Source organism: Poecilia mexicana, unplaced genomic scaffold (assembly GCF_051168715.1).
Source record: "Poecilia mexicana isolate PSO_F unplaced genomic scaffold, ASM5116871v1 scaffold_4, whole genome shotgun sequence".
Lineage (NCBI taxonomy): Eukaryota > Metazoa > Chordata > Actinopteri > Cyprinodontiformes > Poeciliidae > Poecilia > Poecilia mexicana.
The window spans coordinates 12,903,907-12,922,422 of record NW_028263373.1 but is presented as its reverse complement, the minus strand read 5'-3'; the positions used below and the strand labels follow the sequence as shown (position 1 = coordinate 12,922,422).

At 39.5% G+C, this 18,516-nt stretch overlaps 1 protein-coding gene across 2 annotated transcripts in view; it reads left to right on the top strand.

Moving 5' to 3' along the window:
* The window catches only part of faf1 (Fas (TNFRSF6) associated factor 1), an 85,004-nt gene extending 69,974 nt beyond the window's left edge, over positions 1 to 15,030 (top strand). For both annotated transcript variants that reach the window (XM_088004977.1, XM_015009423.2), the window contains 3 exons: positions 20 to 97; positions 4,883 to 5,098; positions 14,394 to 15,030. In XM_088004977.1, coding sequence (XP_087861103.1) covers positions 20 to 97; positions 4,883 to 5,098; positions 14,394 to 14,477 — 378 coding nt within the window. In that variant the 3' untranslated portion in view covers positions 14,478 to 15,030. The remainder of the gene's footprint in view (positions 1 to 19; positions 98 to 4,882; positions 5,099 to 14,393) is intronic.
* The last annotated feature ends 3,486 nt before the right edge of the window (positions 15,031 to 18,516 follow it).

Below are 18,516 nucleotides of genomic sequence, written 5' to 3'. Positions count from 1 at the left end.
TTTTTTTTTTCATTGCCAGAGAGAAGCCCAGGAAAGAGAAGAAGCGGAACAGGTCCGTCTGGAACAGATGCGAAAAGAGCAGGAGGAGGAGAAGGAGGTGAGAACAGAGACTTTCCACCTTATTTTTATGCGTTTCCAAGCGTTTGCTCTGATCGGTTAATTAGATGGTTGTTTCGGAGAACCCCGCCAGTCAATGGGCCCTGTGTGGTGAGGTTTCACAGCCAGATATCTATTTCAAATGAAGGAAATATCCTAATTATATCCAGTGCTTGTTAATGTCACCTTCCATAAACACTGTCATTGTTCTGTGCAACTGCTTTCTATTGGCGACGCAGACAACAACCATATTCAGACCGAGCGGGACAAAAGACGGCAGCAGGTCGAGGAGACTGGCCGATGCACAAACAAATGCACAACCTAAGCAAACACGCATATTCACTTGAAAACAATTATTGTCTGTAAAACAGGGGCAAATACACACAGGCAGACACAATGCCACGCACACAGGAAAGTAATAATTGTCAGTAATGAAGGCAGCGATGTTGTTCCGTCCAGATTAATACAGTCTAGTCCTCACTGATTGCTGTTTACTCAACAGCAGAAAAGCCCAAGGCAGCCACAGGTATTGGGTGACCCGGCTCGCTCAGATGATTCGTCACTTGAGTTAAACAAATGACAACAAAGGAGCTCCTGAGCGGGGCTTCTTAATTATATCACTGTAGTGCGCCAACAATGCACAGTGAAAACAGTACATAATGCCACAAATGGTCCACCTACTGTCCTCCATGTAGTTCTGCTGAAATTAATTTTCTCCTCACAAAACTTCTGTGGTATTTACTGGCGCTGCTCAGCTGACAGACTGTTAAATGGCTTTTTACTTTATCTAACCAGCAGACACAGGGTTGTTTCTGATTATGTTTTTCTACATTTATCAATAAATCAACTCTACTTATGAGCTAGACGGCAAAAATCTTTAACCCACCAAGAAGTGTCGCAAGCATCCAGTTACTTAAAACAAAACATTAAATCACCATTTTAAAGACCTAAAAACATCCATTTAGAATAGAGACGACCTGGTCAGAGTTTTGTGATCAATATCTCTCCAGTTTTGTAAACCTGCCAATACCAATTTTAGCCATTCACGGTTTTTCTTTTAGAACAGTGCGCTGCAAAAACACAAAATCTGAAGTATTTTTCATCTAGTTTGCAGTGCAAATATCCTAGTACACTTGAAAAAGACAAAGCTAACTTACAAGTCTGTTTTTAGTAAGATATAAGGAAATATTCTAAGTAAATAATTCCTTAAAATTTATTTTTTAAAAAGTACAAATTATAAGTGAAATAATCTGCCAGTGAAAATTGTACTTTTTAAAATCAATAATAAGCAATTATTGGTTTAAAACAGCTCATATTTCTTGCTGAAAACTTACTTGTAAGTTAGTTTTGTCTTTTTTTCACGTGTATTAAGACGTTTGCACTAGAAACAAGACATAAAAATACTTGGTAAGAGTTCATGTTTTTAAAGTGTAGTTAACCTCAGTAAAGAAAACTATGCTTAACTTTCTGTTTATGAGTTGTCATTTTTTTGTATCAGGAGCAGAGGCAACGTCACACTGTGTGCAAGATTAGTCACTGTAAAACAGAACAGGACATTAACGATTAGCATATCTAGCATATTTAACTGTAAACGACTCTATTGTTTCTCTGAGATTTTTGGTTTTCTTTTTTTTTTTTTTTTTTGGTCAAAAAAACCCCCAACTTTATTAATTTCAACTTATTCCATTATATACAGGTTTAAAGCTTTTACTGTAACACATTCAGGTTCTCTAGTTTCTCTCATTCCTTGTTTATAAACAGCAGCCTGAGTAGGCAATAGATATAGATACAGTTTACTGATTGTCATACCTTTTGCATATTTTTTTAAGCATCTCACTCACAGTGAAAGTTGCAAACTTTAAGTCTTCAGTCAGTTACAACTTCCCTCCAAAGAGTGTTGCTATTGATACAACCTGTTAATAACCAGGTTTTGTGTTCACTGAGGGGAAAATGACCTGGTTGGAGTTTATGATCAGCTGATAGTCTAACTGAAAATGGACCAGTTCTAGTCACCACCACAAGTCCCATTTATAATTCAGAAGGATTTCATTCATAAATATAGGAGGAAATCTATTTAACAGCGATAGATGATATTACAACTTTAATGGCTTTTTTTCCATGTTCTGCTCAGCTGAGAAATCAATCTGCTTTATGTTTTACTAAAAGACAAACCTTCACAAGCTTAGTAGACTTTACATAAAATAAAATATGTATATTAATGAGTAAATTGATGTAGAGCAAATTTATTTAAATGCCAAGTTTATTCTAATCTTTAATCAATTTAAAGTTGCTTCCCCTATCAGAACAATTAATAGCAGCTGCTCTGTTGAAATGTTTATACTGTTTTTTCTTAAGCAGTAATTATTACTTTTGTTCTATGACACATCTGCATTGTGTCGCCTGACTCATGAGAATGAACGAAAGAGAAACGGCGTGCTCCACCCTTTTACAATGAACAATTTCACATTTTGTTAGTTTACAGTTTTCATTTGAGCCTTATGAGGCTCCGATCTGGCGTGCTGTGGGTTGGAGGAAGTGCAGACGCAACAAAAAGCTCAGGCTGCCACCAGAGAGAGGGCAATGCTAGAGGGAACGCCATCCCTGTGATTTTGTGCCTTTGTGCAAAGAAAAGGGAGATGAAAGTAAGAGCCTCTGAATTGGGGGCGGGGTTGTATGTAAGCTGGCATTATTATTTACCTCCTTCATGGGGTCTTAGCATACAGTTGTGTGGCAGTCAGGTGCTCCTCTTCCCCCTGCTCGTCATCTGTTTGCTCTCTGTGGTTAGCCGAGCGGAGCTGCTGATGCAGGTGAATAGACGGAGAGATGCTCCTGATTATTTGTGCCGGCCTTCCTGGGCCCGGCGATTCACCAGACGCGTGTGCTGTGGTTTCTTGTAGGACGCTATCTCCCTTTTATGGGTGGATGTGCTTCTCTGTGGTGCTCACTCACTCCATTTAAATGTCCAAAATGCACACTTCTGTCTGCTATGTGTGTGTGTGTGTGTGTGTGTGTGTGTGTGTGTGTGTGTGTGTGTGTGTGTGTGTGTGTGTGTGACTCTGTCCCCGGGGGCCCCTTTAACTCAGTCAGCATCAGCTCGTGTACCTGGGGGAGCTGATGGCGGAGCGGCACGCGCCCTACCCTGCCCACCCAACACCAGAAGCTGCTAATGAGCTACTGTTGTACACTCTTATGAAATATAATTGCATTATGGTGTGTAAATAAAGCCGGGGCTTGTTGTCACAGCATATGCTCCCAGGCTGGCCAAACGGGAACAACAAGCGGGGGAGGCGGGTGAGGAGGAGGTGAGGGGTGAGGAGCAGAGAGACGTGGGACGCTCAGGGGAGCAGCTGAAGCACGTTTTTCTGGAAACTCTGGAGAATTGATTAGCTTTGCTGTGAAAGATGACAGTTGATGTTTGTCTTTGTGCATTTTGATCCACGCGGAGTCTGATGTGGAACACGTTGCCACGTTTATGTGTCTCTTTAAAAAAAAGTACTTAACTGTATCAAACAAAACTCAAAACTGTGTTTTATGAGGAGACACTCCGCAGCATCAGTCTCAGTTTAGTAGAACAAGAAGTCGGAGAATGAAGAAAGTTCACACTTGGTGCTTTTTTTCTTATCATACTTGTTTGAAACTTGGCAACCTTCAGAGCTACACGAGGCTTTGGGGAACAGGTGTGAGACACAGGGCAGCTAATTTAATAATAATCTAAGTACAACAGGGTTGATTAATTAATGTCAATCTGCAGAGAATCAAACAGACTTTGGGCTTTGTTTTACATGTTTTGATATTTAAAGGGGAAAGGCATTGTGGGCTGAACATCAGAGTGACATAAGATATTCCAAACTTTACTTTTCTTTAAAGTGTCTTCTCATTTCAGCTCACATACCCCGTGCTGGGTCTGGTTGCCTTAAAGTGTCAGAGGCAGATTTACTTTACAACATGGCGAAAATTAAACATTCCCCGTGTTTCACAGTTGGCTTTATTAAAGTAAAGGCCCAGCAGGCCATATTGGTTCAGGCAGCACACTGGACAGACCTCGATAATTATCAAGAGACGAGGGAGGGAGAGATAAGGGGAACCGAGGAAACCCCAACAGCAGTGACAAGCAAAATGGCAGAAATGTTAATATTTTATACAAATAGTGATACAAACAAAAAGTTCAACATTATGGAGACAAATTCTGAATATTTATTTCGTTTTTAGCTACAAATGAGTCTCAAATTACATGGAGTTGTGGTAAACACGACTGCTAAACACGACATATTAATTTCTATCGATCAAATTTTGAAACGTAGATATTTCAGTTTGTATTGTTCACCAGCTACATGATGAACAATACATTATTTCCCATCCTTATTATTGTTTGAACAGGGTATTTTTTTTCTTGCTTAATTTTTTTCACATGTATGTTTTCATATTAAGTGTCTTTTTGCATGTCTAAAATTAGACCAGCCAGTCGTCCCTCACATGCCTGAACTTTGTTTCCTATACAGCTACAGGTAAGTAAACGGATTGTACAACGGAAAAAAGGTTATCAGTTTGTATAAATTGTTTTAATTTACAAGATAATGCAATCTATGCTAAATTTGCTCTTAAGCTGTTCAAATTAAAATTTCTCCCAAGAAATGTGATTGATTGGCTTGTGAAAATGGGAAGCTGTAGTTGAATCCAACCAGAACCTGAATGCAAACTTGTCTGTTCCCTTTGAGCAGCGGCAGTAAAATCATATAAATACAAGTTCTAAAAAAAACAACCTCTGGATTATTTTCTTTGTTTTCAGGCGATTCGTTTATCGTTGGAGCAGGCTTTACCGCCCGAGCCCGATGAGGAGTCAGGAGAGCAAATCAGCAAACTGAGAATCCGCACGCCGAGCGGCGAGTTTCTGGAAAGGCGTTTCCTGGGCAGCTGTCGGCTCCAGGTCCTCTTTGACTTTGTGGCCTCCAAAGGATTTCCCTTCGAAGAATTCAAGATCCTCACCACCTTCCCTCGTAGAAATGTGAGCATTCTGCATATTTTCTTACCAATATGAAATAACAGTGGGGAAACTGACACTCTTGTTCATATTTGCTCATTTACAAATTTAATTTGGAGATCATTCGCCACTATTTACTGAATGTTTTTGTTATGCAGAAAATAAAAAAAGCAGAAAGAAATTCATTACATTTAATCGAGTTTATGTGTCACTGTTTAGTTTTTTTATTAACCAAAACCTCTGCAGGATGGCCTTTCTATTCTCATATTGTTTTCAGGTTTCACCTAATTTCACACAGCATTATCATTTGTTCCTAGTATTATATCTGATTTAACACATTCAGCTGCAGTTTGTCTTAAATAATGTCACATTTTTCTCCTGCTGACGATGCTTTTCTGCAGAACAGTTTGCAGAAGAACTTGGCTAACGTAGCAGAGTTTAGTGCGATTCGGCTTAATTGTCTTTAGACAAATCTTTAGAAAACGTTCTCTTGTTTTGCAGACTTTGTGGGGAATGGGAGTCGCATTGTATAACTTTTGTAGATCTAAACTTTATCTACAGCCTTAAATTTAACATGTTGAAACGTGTAGAATCTGTGATGGCAGTACAAGAGAAATGTAAGTTTATCCTTTTTTAAACGTTTAAAAATGTCTTTATCAGGACCCAAACTGGTTCAAAACATCCCTACAGTACATTCATACGGTGAACATGTTTTTGCTTGCTGGAAACAGCTTAGATAAAATGCCTCAGCTCTTTTGTATCCTGCAAAAGAAATAAGGTCTAGGTGTTTTGGCTCATCATGAAGCCGCAGAGGGAATTTGGTATTAGCGCTAAGGCTAACTGATGGAGCAGCATGCTAAGCTGTACATCAGACATTTCCAACAATACAGAAACTCAAATGGTTTGTTGAATTTGATTGAAAACCGTTTTTACAACGACGTAAGTGCTTTAATTCTCCTTTATGTTGTCCACTAGAACAGGGCTACACAGCAGGTTTTAACGTATGTTAAGTTATAACGATCATCTCTGCTGGAAAACTCCTCTGCTGTAATTGGCTGTTTCAGTTGGACACGAGGTAAACCTTGGGCAAACAGCAGGGATCGTGGTAAAGATAATCCGCTGTAATTTTTTGACGATTCAATTTTTCTGTCTCTTTTTCTTTCCGCTTCCATCTTAGTGCTGCTGTTTTGCGCTGCTGCGGTACTGCTGCCTTCGTTTTCTTGTTTCTGAGCTATTACAGTGTTGAATCTGTCTCTGCGTCCTCCTGTGTCCATGTATTATTTAGTGAATATTAATTATTATCGGTCCGTTGTCCCTGCAGTACAATTTGACAATGTTAGGATACAGTTGTCAGCGCTAACAGTAGTAGTCTCCTTGGCTCTTCTGTTGATGCCTGGCAGCAGTCAGCTAGCTGCAACCAGTCATTAGAGGGCTTGGTCGCCACGCTCCGTGGTAGCGAGCTAATGAGCGCCGCTCTAACTACCAGTTTAATTAGCCATGCTGCTAGATTTCCATTAATCAGGACATGAGTGCATGTTGAAGGGTGGTAGTGGTTGCAAAGAGGTGTGTGAGCGTAGGCTTGCCCGGGCAGAGCGCCGTCGCCGTCTGCAGAGACCGTCGGGGCACAAACGCCTAACACACACATTAACGCGCAGCTCACACTCCCGTTTCGTCGGCATCGCACAATTCAACACATGCACAAATATTTTCAGGCAAACACATGCCCCGCTCACAACTTTGTCACTTAAAGGATTCACAGTTGTCTCTTTATAATCAAGAGTAAACATGTGTTTGAGACAGAGATAAAGATGTGCCTGCGTCGCAGATGAAATTCCAGCAAAAACAGGATGGCAGGATTAGAGGAGAGCGGGTGGTGGGTGGGAGAGGAGTCGGAAGAGGATGGTGATTGCAGAGCTGGTGAGGGAAGAGAACAGAGAGGACAAACGCTTGAACAAAGAAAAGATTTAATCAGAGAAACAGTCTGAAAGACAAAAGGATAGAGAAGACAAGTGGCGGCGATATTAAAAAGTAGAAAATGGGAGATAATTCCAGGAAACCGAAAGGCGAGCAGCCGAGTGTTAGTGCCAGTATGAGGCTGCGAACACAGGCCCCCGTCTAATCCGGCAGCTCTGTGTTGTAATTAAATGAGAGGGAGCATAGAAAGCTCCCATCCCGTCCAGACGCTCTCACTGTTGCTCTGCCAGGCTCGGAGGATAGAGGATAGAGCACTATTGCATTTGTAAGACCGCACAACTGTTGAAACCTTCTTTTAAGTTTTCCGTCACTCTTTGTGCTGCTTCACTATTTCCGTCTTTTCAGCTCATTTAGCTTTACAGAATCCAACTTTAGGAAATTATTCGGAGCTGAATTACGATGGTGTTCTCCAGGATTAAAAGCTAACTTTATTTTTGCTTACGTATGTATCTAGTTGCAGACCTTGTTTCAGCTTGAATTTTAATGACTTGAATGTTTAGAAATGTCTTGATTCACGCTTCTGCAACCTCCTTTCTCCCTTAGCCAGTGTCTATTAGTCTCCACATTTTGGACTCAGTGTCTTCGTCAACATTTGGTATCAGAGGCTTATCTCTTCAGCACTACAGCAGGCCTTACACTGGCATCATTTGTACCAGGCTTAGCCGTGCTCAGGGAACTAACCCTTCCTCCATTTCTATGTCTGTCAGCGGGTTTGACGAAGAGCGTGGGAGGGGGGGGAGGTGAGGGGGTTGTTGAGCGGCTCAGTGTTTCAGTTTTCAGCTCTTCATTCAAGAATTTCCCCTCCTTTTCTTTGATACTTCTCAAAATGGGGGAAAAAAAATCTCTTCTTCCTTCAGCATGCGGGGAAAAATGTTGAGGCTGCCGTTAAAACGGTTTGCAGTAGGCGCTTCCTGTGCGGCCGCTCACACAAACCCAAACAATGTCAAACAAATGTATTGGGTTTTCTCAACATGATACTGTAATGCATGTCACCTCCTCCTCGTAATACCCCGTCCAGCGTTGGACTCCTATGTAAAACGAGAGATGGGGAGGGAAAAAAATAAACGGTGACAAAGAAAGACGCTGTTGTCTGCGCTGAAATAGGTTTTACATCTGCTACAAAACCAGGTTTTGTTTTTCTTGTTATCTGAAGGTGTCCTGGGACGACTTGTGGGAGGTTAAGCAGCCTGTACTTTTAATAGTTTGTTGTTTCTTTGGGGTTTTTTTTTTTTTTTCTAACAGTCTTTCCATCTTATATCAACACCGGCTCTAACGTAATTCAGTGTTTCTTTTTCTGAACATAAAGAAGGATTTTGGTCTTAAAATCGCTTTTCGCTCGACGTTTCGTTTTGTTTATTGTTGCTTTGCTGAAAGATTTTTGGCAGTTTAGCACACTGTTACTGTTATCAGAGCAATCTGCGATAGGAGGAAGTTTATTCTGGATTAGAAGCCAGTAGATGGCGTTTTGTAAAGATTTGTGGATTTTAGGTTTAGAGACGCACCAACCAGTTGGCCAGAGATGGGACAGTTTTCCTCAAAAATCTGATTAACTGAAGTTTTTTTGTCACTATTTATTAAACACGTCAAAACTTAGAAGTTTTGACGTGTTTAATAAATGGTTTAAACCTGCTGTTTTTTTTTTGTTTTCTATAAATGCTTTCATGTCCATGGGAAATGTTTGGGTTCAATAAGTCATCTTAAGGTTAGGGACATTTACTTTGATGGAGAAAAGAAGATTATCTACTTATTTACGTAACATTCAAAGTTACGACCTCTTTTAAAGAAACAGCAACACATTTTATGTGATATTGATGTAAATAAAATAAAATAAAAACCCAAACATCTCAATTGTTCAATATTTCAAATCAGCCGGACATACCCCATTAAAAAAAAAAAAAAAAAAAAAACAGAGCAAACCTTTGTAGGATTCTTTACCACTAAATTATAAGTAGTCAATTTTACATCTAACACAAAGTCAGAGTTGAAAGCACAAACTTCACCGAGATTAAATGTTGTGTAGCAGATGGTGTGGCTCGTATTGCTCTCTGTTGTGAAGACTGTGGCATCTGCATGTGCTTATGCTACGTCCCAAATCACTTAATTTTATCGCAGTATTTTGTGGTATTTATTGAGTTAATGACAAAAGTTGCAATGAGAAGGAGAAACGGGATTCTCTGGGAATCTCTTGGTGAACAGCAGCTAAATCAGGTGCATCACGGCTGAAGATTCATCCAGTGATTCTCTAAACTCTCTGCATGTCTCATATACAGTAAAGAATGCAATGTTGCCCACGCTTCCAACTAAAAAAGACCAGATTTGTGTCCAAGTTTATCTGAAAATGGCTGCCGAGTCATCGGGGTTTGAATGAGTAGAGAACAGATTTTGCTTTGATTGTTCAGTTACATTTTTTAAACAGAAACATTGCAAAGAAACAGGTTATTTTAAAATATCTTTAAATATCTGCAAAGAGAAAATGAAGCACTCCACTCTGAGTTTCTAGCTTTTATTGTTTTTTTTCCCCCTCATCCCTTTAAACTTTTCCCAAATTGAGCTTCTTAGAAACACTTCTTATTCACCTTTAAGTTGATTATTTAAGAACAAGCTGCCTTCTCCTCGCTCCCCTTTCTTTCTCTCCTCCATTTCTTTTTCTTTAAATCCCCAGTCCAGTCTTTTTCCTCCGGCCTTTGAAGTGCCGTACTCTTTTCTGTTCTGCTCTGTTCACGCCCCAGCACTACATGCTGTCAACGCTCCTGGCAGCAGATAATGATCTCCCACTGCTTTTGTAATTGGCCAAATAAACACTTGACAACACTAGTTTAAAACAGACAAGTTATTTGGTTTTAATTAACATAGCAGGGCCTGTAATGGCTTCATTAAAAATGCGTTATTTCAGCTGCACGTCTGATTGCGCTGGAAACGGACATCTTGAGGGCCCCGTGTTTATTTTGCCTTTCTTCTCTTTCACAGCGGAGCGTTGCTCGGTGTCGCCTCCTCTCTTATCGGCCCGCTTTATTCATTTCTTTCCAGTGACGTACAATCGTGCTGTTTATTTTAAAACTCACATTAATAGCTAATTATGCGATTTTAACTGGGTTGAGACACCCTGTTCCTGTGATGGTAAATACACAGATTTGATTTTATTTAATTTTTTTCTTCTTAAATAAGTGAGACAAGAGAGAGAAAATTAGAGATTGTGGAAAAGCCCCCATCTGTTTTCTTGTTTGGATCCAATTTTTAAGTGAGGCTTTGTAATGGAAGGTATCACATTTATCTCTCTTATTATCTCTTTAAAATTGATCTCAAGTTTAAAAACAAAAAGTTAATTTAGCTCTTATTCTGTTGATTTTTTTCTCCCCGTTGCTAATTAGCTCCAGATGTTATTCTTCTAATTGTTGGATGAGAAGCTCAGAAGGCAGATGTCATATTTCCAGCCCTCCTCTAATTCCGCTTATTGATTTCACTGTCTGATTTAAAAGTCATATTGACTCGAGGTTAGACGTTATCTCTGTCCTGTTTTGTATGGCTGCGTGTGTTTATGAATGCATGCGTGGCTGCATAGGCAGGAGAAGAGAGGATATGGCTTAGGCAGAGCAGAGGAAAAACAACAGCTTTGTTTGTTGACAGATGCCTCCATGCTTATGGTCTGTTAATTGGATAACAATGTAAACAATCACCGATGGCGCCCGTCTCCTGTGTCAGTGTGGCATGTTGTTTCCCTGCTTCTCTTTTTCAGAGTCAGATGCTGCTCTCCCTCCCTGGTGCACAAACCCTTTCCACCCAATTTTACTCTCGGAACACACGCACGCACGCACGCACACACACTCGTGCCGATTCCGCACACACACCTGCTCCCACCACAAAGCCTCATTTACTCCTACCTGATGCTGTGGTGTCACAACAGCCTGTCGGGTTCATTAGCATGGCAGCCATTTGTGACGCGCCGCTCCCGAGGTGGGAAAAGGAACGCAGCGGTCCTGTTCGCCATTTTTTTTTTTTCCTTTCCTCCCACCTTTGGCGGCTCACGCACACAGGCTTCTCTCCACAGCCCAGAACCCTGCTGGGGAGTCGAGAGTCTAAATGACACATTGAAATGAGGACGAGGAGATGAAAACGCGATCCCAACTTCCACACGGAGTGACATTTTCAAACACCTGTGGGAGATGGAGAGTTTATCTCACGCTGATATGTCCTCCCAACCTTCCCCGACGCCTCTTGCCCTCTTTCTCTTTTCTCACCCTTTCACAGCCTAAAGTGGGTCAGCGCTGTAGGAAAGGAAAGCATTAATGATAGCCGGCAAACTAATATAACAGTGGACTACATAAAAAAAGAGAAAAAAAAATTCCTGAATGTTAAATAATAAGTTGAACATCTTGGTTAAATACATGCTATTAGATGTGTCTGTAACTTATTTTCTATAATTCATAACAGTGCTTAGAAATTCACTCATAATTGTGGAAAAAAGGGTCTTAAAGAAGTGTTAAATGTAACTTAATAGTTTGCACTGCACGCACTTTAAAGCTACAACTAGATTTATAAGGTGCTTAGTCTAAATTTTTGGTTAATCCTACATGTCAAAAAACAAACTGCAGTTAATAAATGTTACACAGGTTGTCCCAAAATTATCCACACCCCTGGCAGATTTAGGTTTAAAGTCATTTTAAAAAAATTTTTTAACATGTTTCTTCTCACTGTAAATAATATTTTTTTTAGCGGTTCAGGCAGAATCCTGGCTTGAATCTGATAGAGAATTTGTGGAGATTAGGGTGATGGCACAGAGGCCTTCCAGATTCAAAGATAAACGATCAAAAATCTCATAAGGTTTCAGTGTTGTCATGCCAAAAAATATATTTTCATGTTCATTTCAAATCATATAGATAGTTTTTGGATGCATAATTGTTATAAAAAATATATTAGAGTTCATACTATTCACTATATTTTTGGGTGATGCCTGTCAAAAACAAACACCAATTTGACAGCAATTTTCTTTTCCTGCCAGGACTATGAATAATTTCGGGCCTCGCTGTTGAAACATTGTTTTACCTGTTATCAGTACGTTGCTACACACTGCCTTTCAGCTGGCTAAAAGATGGGTATTTCACTCTTTTGTTACTTATAGTAAAGGCAAATATGAAAATAATTTCTGTGTTAAAAGTATCTGCTTGTTCTGCTTGTGTTACTTGACAAAGATCAGAATGACAAACGAGGAGAATATTTTTTTTTTACCCATTTTACTAACATTTATCAGCCGTTCATTCTAAATGTTTAACCCAGTTAATAAATTTAATCTATTTTATGATTTGAAAAGTTGTATTCAGTTCTCTGTAATAAATTAGCAGATTTTATAAGTAATATTTCCTCATTTAGTTTTAAATAAAAGCTTGGATTATACTGTTTTAACTCATTTTAAAATGCTTACAATTATTTTTATTGAAGATTACAATAGAGTAATAACCAACATACCACCTCAAACCTTTTCAGACACATTTGTTAACCCAGAAATTCTCCCTAACTGTGACTGAGCCACAACTCTTAACATTAATAATAAAGATCTGTGTAATTAGCCTGTGGCCGGTGAGAACAAGTAGAGTTGTGGCTCAGTTCACGGTCACTGCTCATATTTCTCCGCCTACGACCGTCTGTGTGAAGACCGTGACTTTACTTGTTGGGGGGTGTGACCTTTACGGCGCTCGGCTTGCCCTCTGACCTTTCTACAGCAGGTACAGGGAGCCGACTAATTATCCCGCTGCGAGGTTAGGAAAGGATTCCTAATCAGACGGGGCTGACACAGCAGTGATCAGATAAGCCCCGGACACATCTCGGTGTCACACCGCCTCGCCCGTTCGGCCCAGGTGTTAGATTGGCCCAATGTAACACTAAACCTCCAGTGATTAGCTCACATAAGCTAAGAGGCCCACAGGGTTGGCTGATGTCAGGGAGAGTCAGGTTGTCGTGTTTGGTAAAAAACAGCTCCGAGCCCCTTTTTGTGAGCTAACCTGATCAGTGGCGCCGTGGGTGGCACAGCGTTATTCCTTTCTACAGAATTGCTTTTATGAGGAGCATTCAGCGCCGCTAAATGTTTCTCTCCTTTACACCATTAGCGATGCTTCTCTTTGACCTTTTTCGCTGCTTGAATTAGTCCTTATTAGTCGTTTAAAAACACATTGGTTTATTCTCTCTCGCTCTCTCTCACTCGCCTGTCTTGGCCTGTAATCTTCATCAGTTTGTTCTGGATCGGAGCTCTTTTAAGAAAACAAACCAAAACGTTCTCTCAGGGTAACTGGAGTCTTGCAGCTCACATTTCTGCTTAAACGTTTTTGTTGTGTTTTTTTTGCAAACATTATGTTAGAATAATACACACACACACACACACACACACGTAAAACTACAACTGCACTGTTCTCCAGTATAAATCCCAGCAGATCTCTCAGATCTGTCAGTCACAGAAGGATTTTAATGGCAGTGAATTGGCCTGAAGCAGTTCTGACTTAATAAGGATAACTCTGAAGAGGCGGCTGAAACGTTTCAGATATGGTGGGAAAACAGATTTACAGTCAACATTTAGTTATGTTACGACTTCAATTCCACTGTGTTTTGTTAGGATTTATATGTGGTGTCTATGAAAAGCAAGAGTTTTCATAGACTCTTGACGATTGTTGGATAAACTCAACTGAATTACTTGCTACCAGTGAAGCAATTCAATTAAGATGGTTGAAATATTTTATTTTTCCAGTGTGGATGACTATATTTATATTTAAAAAGCATTGTAAGTGTAGTACATTCATTTTATTTATTTAAATTTCCAAGAACTGTGTTTGGTAACACTTTATTTGAAGGCGTGTGAATAAGACTGATATGACGACGCTGCCATAAACATGACATAACATCGGTCATGAACATGAAGGAGTCTTTATGAATATCCATCACTGTTGTCATGACGTGTCATTCAGTAAATAATGATACTTTTAATGCAAAGTTGCCTTAAAAGTCCATTAAAAGTGCCAACTTTGCATTAAAGTGTCATTATTTACTAAACGTTTCAAAATTTGCACTTTTAATGAATGTTCAATGCAACTTTTAAGCAATTTTGCATTAAAAGTGTTATTATTTACCGATTGACACTTCATGACAACAGTCATAAACATTCATAAAGGCTTCCTCGTGTTCATGACCATAATTTATGACAGTGTCATATCAGTCTTATGAACAACCCCTTCAAATAAAGTGTTACCTTGTGTTTTAATTGTGTTGAAGTTCTGTTGCTTATTTTGACCAGTACTGAAATGAACCACTGGCTTGTTCCAGGACTTTTAATCTGAGAATGTTCCCCACTCCCGTTTCTCCTCAGATCACCCAGTTGGATCCCGGGTCAACTCTGCTGGAGGCCAAGTTGTTTCCTCAGGAGACGCTCTTCCTGGAGGCTAAGGAATAGGAGCGGACCCTCTGAATGCTGAGAGGACCCACTCACTGACTGACGAACTGGCTGGACGCACACTAGTCGCAGAGCGTGGCCCCCTCCTCCTCACCGTCTGGGCTGACCATACAAACACACATATGCCACCATCTCTCAGACTAGCATACACTGGCATGCACATCCAGTGACACACACACACGCACACACACACCCCCACACACACACACACACACACACACACACACACACACGCACGCACACACACACACACACTCGAACACACACGTTCAAATAAGCTGTTCTGCCCATGGCCTGTTTTGTGGTACATAAAAGTCTGGTGTTGCACAGAGAAGAAAGGACAATGTCACAAGCACACAGCCAAATTTTCACCTTCCCCGAATCTCTGTCCATCTTCCTCAATTGTTCACACACCTGACAACTTCACGACTCCAAACTGCTGTGTCATGGTTCTCTCTCACAACACGAAGAACAGTAACAGTGTTGAGAGACTAAGTAGACAAATCTTTGTCACAGAAAAAAAAAAGAGAATAAATAAAAATTAAGGACTTCTTCCCGTTTCCTCATTTGACACACCGAAGCCGCTTTTTTTTTTTTTTTTTAGGTTTTTGTGTTTGAAATACAACTGAAATGTTAAAATTGTAATAAAATGAATATCACAACTAGATGTTGCCCTCTGAAGGTTGGGGTGCCTCATCTCCACCTGTATTTTACCCCATTAGCCTTTGCCTAACTCCACGTTTTGCCCGCGGAGGGGGCGGGACTCAATGTCTCTCTCTCCTTCCTCTGGTTTTAACATGCACTGCTCCACACGCCAGGTTGATTCAGTTTTTTTTTTTTTTTTCTTTTTTCTCCTTAGTTTTCATTTTTTTCTGACATTTTTCAGTTTGATGCTGTATTAGTTTTAGTTTGAATTACATTATATAAAATATATGAATACAAACATCCGTTTGTCCTGCCCAGAAATCTGTTTAAACTTGTCAGACACACATCCTCCTATCATTTACTTACTTAACTTTTTCAGGAAGACATTCATAAATCTATCCTGATAATTCAAGTGGGAATGAGGGATGTTTTCGTACACCTGTGATGGACATGAATGTCATTTAGTCTTTTCATTGTTATATTTTGAACCGTTTTGCTTCAAGGAGTAAGACAATAATTGGGCTCACAAATAGAATTTATGGTTTATTTTCTCGAATGCACATAATACACATAATAATACACATGTTCTAGTAAATGCATTGCCAGGGCACCAAAACAAAAATGGTCACACACTGTAATATTGCCTTTAACTTTGATTATAGCACACATTTGCTGTGGCATAATCCCAAAGTTGTGGTGTTGACTTAAAAGTTTTAAGTAGAAAACAAGCCGATGAAATGAAATACACGAATTCTCACATTTCCACAAAACCCCAGAATTGTGCCGTTTGCGGAAAGAGAATGAACAACCTGAAATTTCACCAAATATTACTGGATGTATTTGAGGATGAATGTCTGCTTTTACCCATGTGGATTACAGAAAATTAATCGTAAATTCAAACTAGTGAAAAGCTACTTGCGTCAATTCACCCTGGGAAAAAAACAAGACATCTTCAACGCATAAAAAAACAATAACAAACGAGTGACATTTGAGTCGTGGAGGATGTCAATATTCACCTGGAACAGCAGCAAGGTTCACATTCCCAGGAACGTTTTAGTTTCTATACGATGACGCAAGTTCCTGGATATTTTTCCATGTTGATCTTGTTATTGTTGATGATGGTTATCTGGGTCAGAGAACCATCATTCCCACTCTTTCTGGAGAGAGTTAACTTGCAATCATAGTCATTCGTATTTTTTTTTTATTATTGTCCTGCTTTAGTTTGCGCCAAAGTTTGAATATGCAAGACCACAACTACATGCAGACCTTTTGTTTGCCTCTTTTAACAAATGTTTTAATATCCTCACTCTCACACCACCTGCTAATATCAGCCACTGCGCTTGATGCCTCCAGCGAGCAGAGATCACTGAGGCTTAGCCCTCCATCTGCAGCAGGGCTCCTCTGTCAGCTGAAGGCAAAGTCGGAGAAAGACGGGTCCAAAACTTCCCTGTAGAAAATGTAGCTCCTTCATCTAATAAACCCCCACACCTGAAATATACTCACTCTCACTTCTTAAATGAGGCGACGTCATGTCCACTTTATAAATTATATAGCTCATTTTCTTCTCGTGTACTTGGGAGTGAAAAAAGATGTTAAACAAGATCAGCGAGATGGACGAGATACAACTCTTTGATTTTACTCTGATATTTATGATTCATTTAAAAATAAAAACTTTTGTTGGTTAGGGGTTTTTTTTAATATACTTTTATGCTGAATGTCAGTTCAAGATGGTTTTCCACCATCTTTCTCACTGTAATAAACATTTTGGCACTTTCAGTAACATCGAGGAAAAGTGTAAATAGTGTTGAACATGGGGACAAACTGATGAGCCACTTTTTTATGTAAATTCTGCTCTTGCTATTTCTTAAATTATTTATTTAAACTTCTAAAAAAAAATAATTTAAATTTGGCAATAAATATTTGGCAATAAATATTTGGCAATTCGCACCTTCGTTTTGTACCCAGTCAGCTCCATTTCATACCCATAAACAAGCCTTTTTTTTTCTCATTTGTCTATTCTTAGCATTTCTTGAAAATGCAAATTAGCAGTAAATTTTTCTAAAGATTTTATATAAAACCCTGTTTCAATCAATTATGTCTCTGATCATGTTTTGGGGTCAACTGATAATTACACAAATGACAGATTATGTTCTCCGATCAAATCTAAGCAGCCTCCTAGTGATATGTATTACTGTAGATTATGTAAAAACAAACAAAAACACCTTTAAATCATCAGTTGTCAAAGCATGTGTGACCAGAGCTTGTTTAGTCTCTACAGTGGAGACTAAACTGTCCAGTCTTTTTTTCTAAATAAGTTCAGTAGCTTTAAGCAGAAAATGGCTGAATTAAATACTGCATTTTTTTTTTACTGTGTAATCTAATACGCACTCCGGAGCTTTGCTTTTATTAGTCTTTATGCATCAGTGCACCAATGAATGTCCCTCACTTCAAGCTGCTGTCTAGTAGCTCTAATGTTTTTACCAAAGCGATTTCATATTATTTGTAAGGTTGTTCAGTTATTAGTGCATTAGTCAGTTTCTGTGTGGCTGTCGCTTCTCACGCAAAGAATGAGTCGCCCTAATGCACTCAGCCAGCCTCACTTCCTCCAGGCTCAGTCAGACAACTTGTCGCCTTCAGGCCCAATTAATACACCGGGGTGTAAATCCTGTTAATGCACAAGAAAAAAAAAAGTTTGTTCACCTTCGCTAGAATTCATAGTTAATAAAATGGGAACTGGTTTTCATGAGCCGTAAAAGGTTGCTACTTTTTTTCAATTTATACTTAAAGGAAAGTAGATGTAGTGAATCTCGACTGATTTATCATTTGAACACTCAGGTGATCAAGAATAATTTCTTTTATCAGTCATTTCCTACAAATCGATTTCTGTTCTGTGTGATTGTTGGACTTTCTTCCCTTTTCTTCTATCATCACTTTTAAACCTTTTGTTTTGAATCTGTAACTTTTAAGTTTTCCACCTCGTATAATGTTTCTTTACATAATATAGTTATCTAAATATTGAGTTAGTAGCAGGTGAAATCTGAGAAACATTTTGCCAAACCATTGTGATGTGGAAGGACATTTCAGGAGCATATTTTACTGGTTTTGATCACAAAGGTGCATTAGAAAGGGAACGCAGGTTTAATTACCTCTGAAACCATTAGCATTGGGTCGCTTGGGGCCCAAAACATTCGACAGGTCTTGATAATCCACAAATTGTCCATCGTGTCCTCAGATTTGGACACGCCCAACACTTAAGACATCAACATGGACGGCGAGATGCGAAATAGTCTGACAACAGCTTCACACAGACTGGATCCAGTTAACGTTTTACAACTTCGTGTTGAACACAGAGAGCGTTACTCTGTCGGCCTTCTGCATGATCACACGGTGCTGC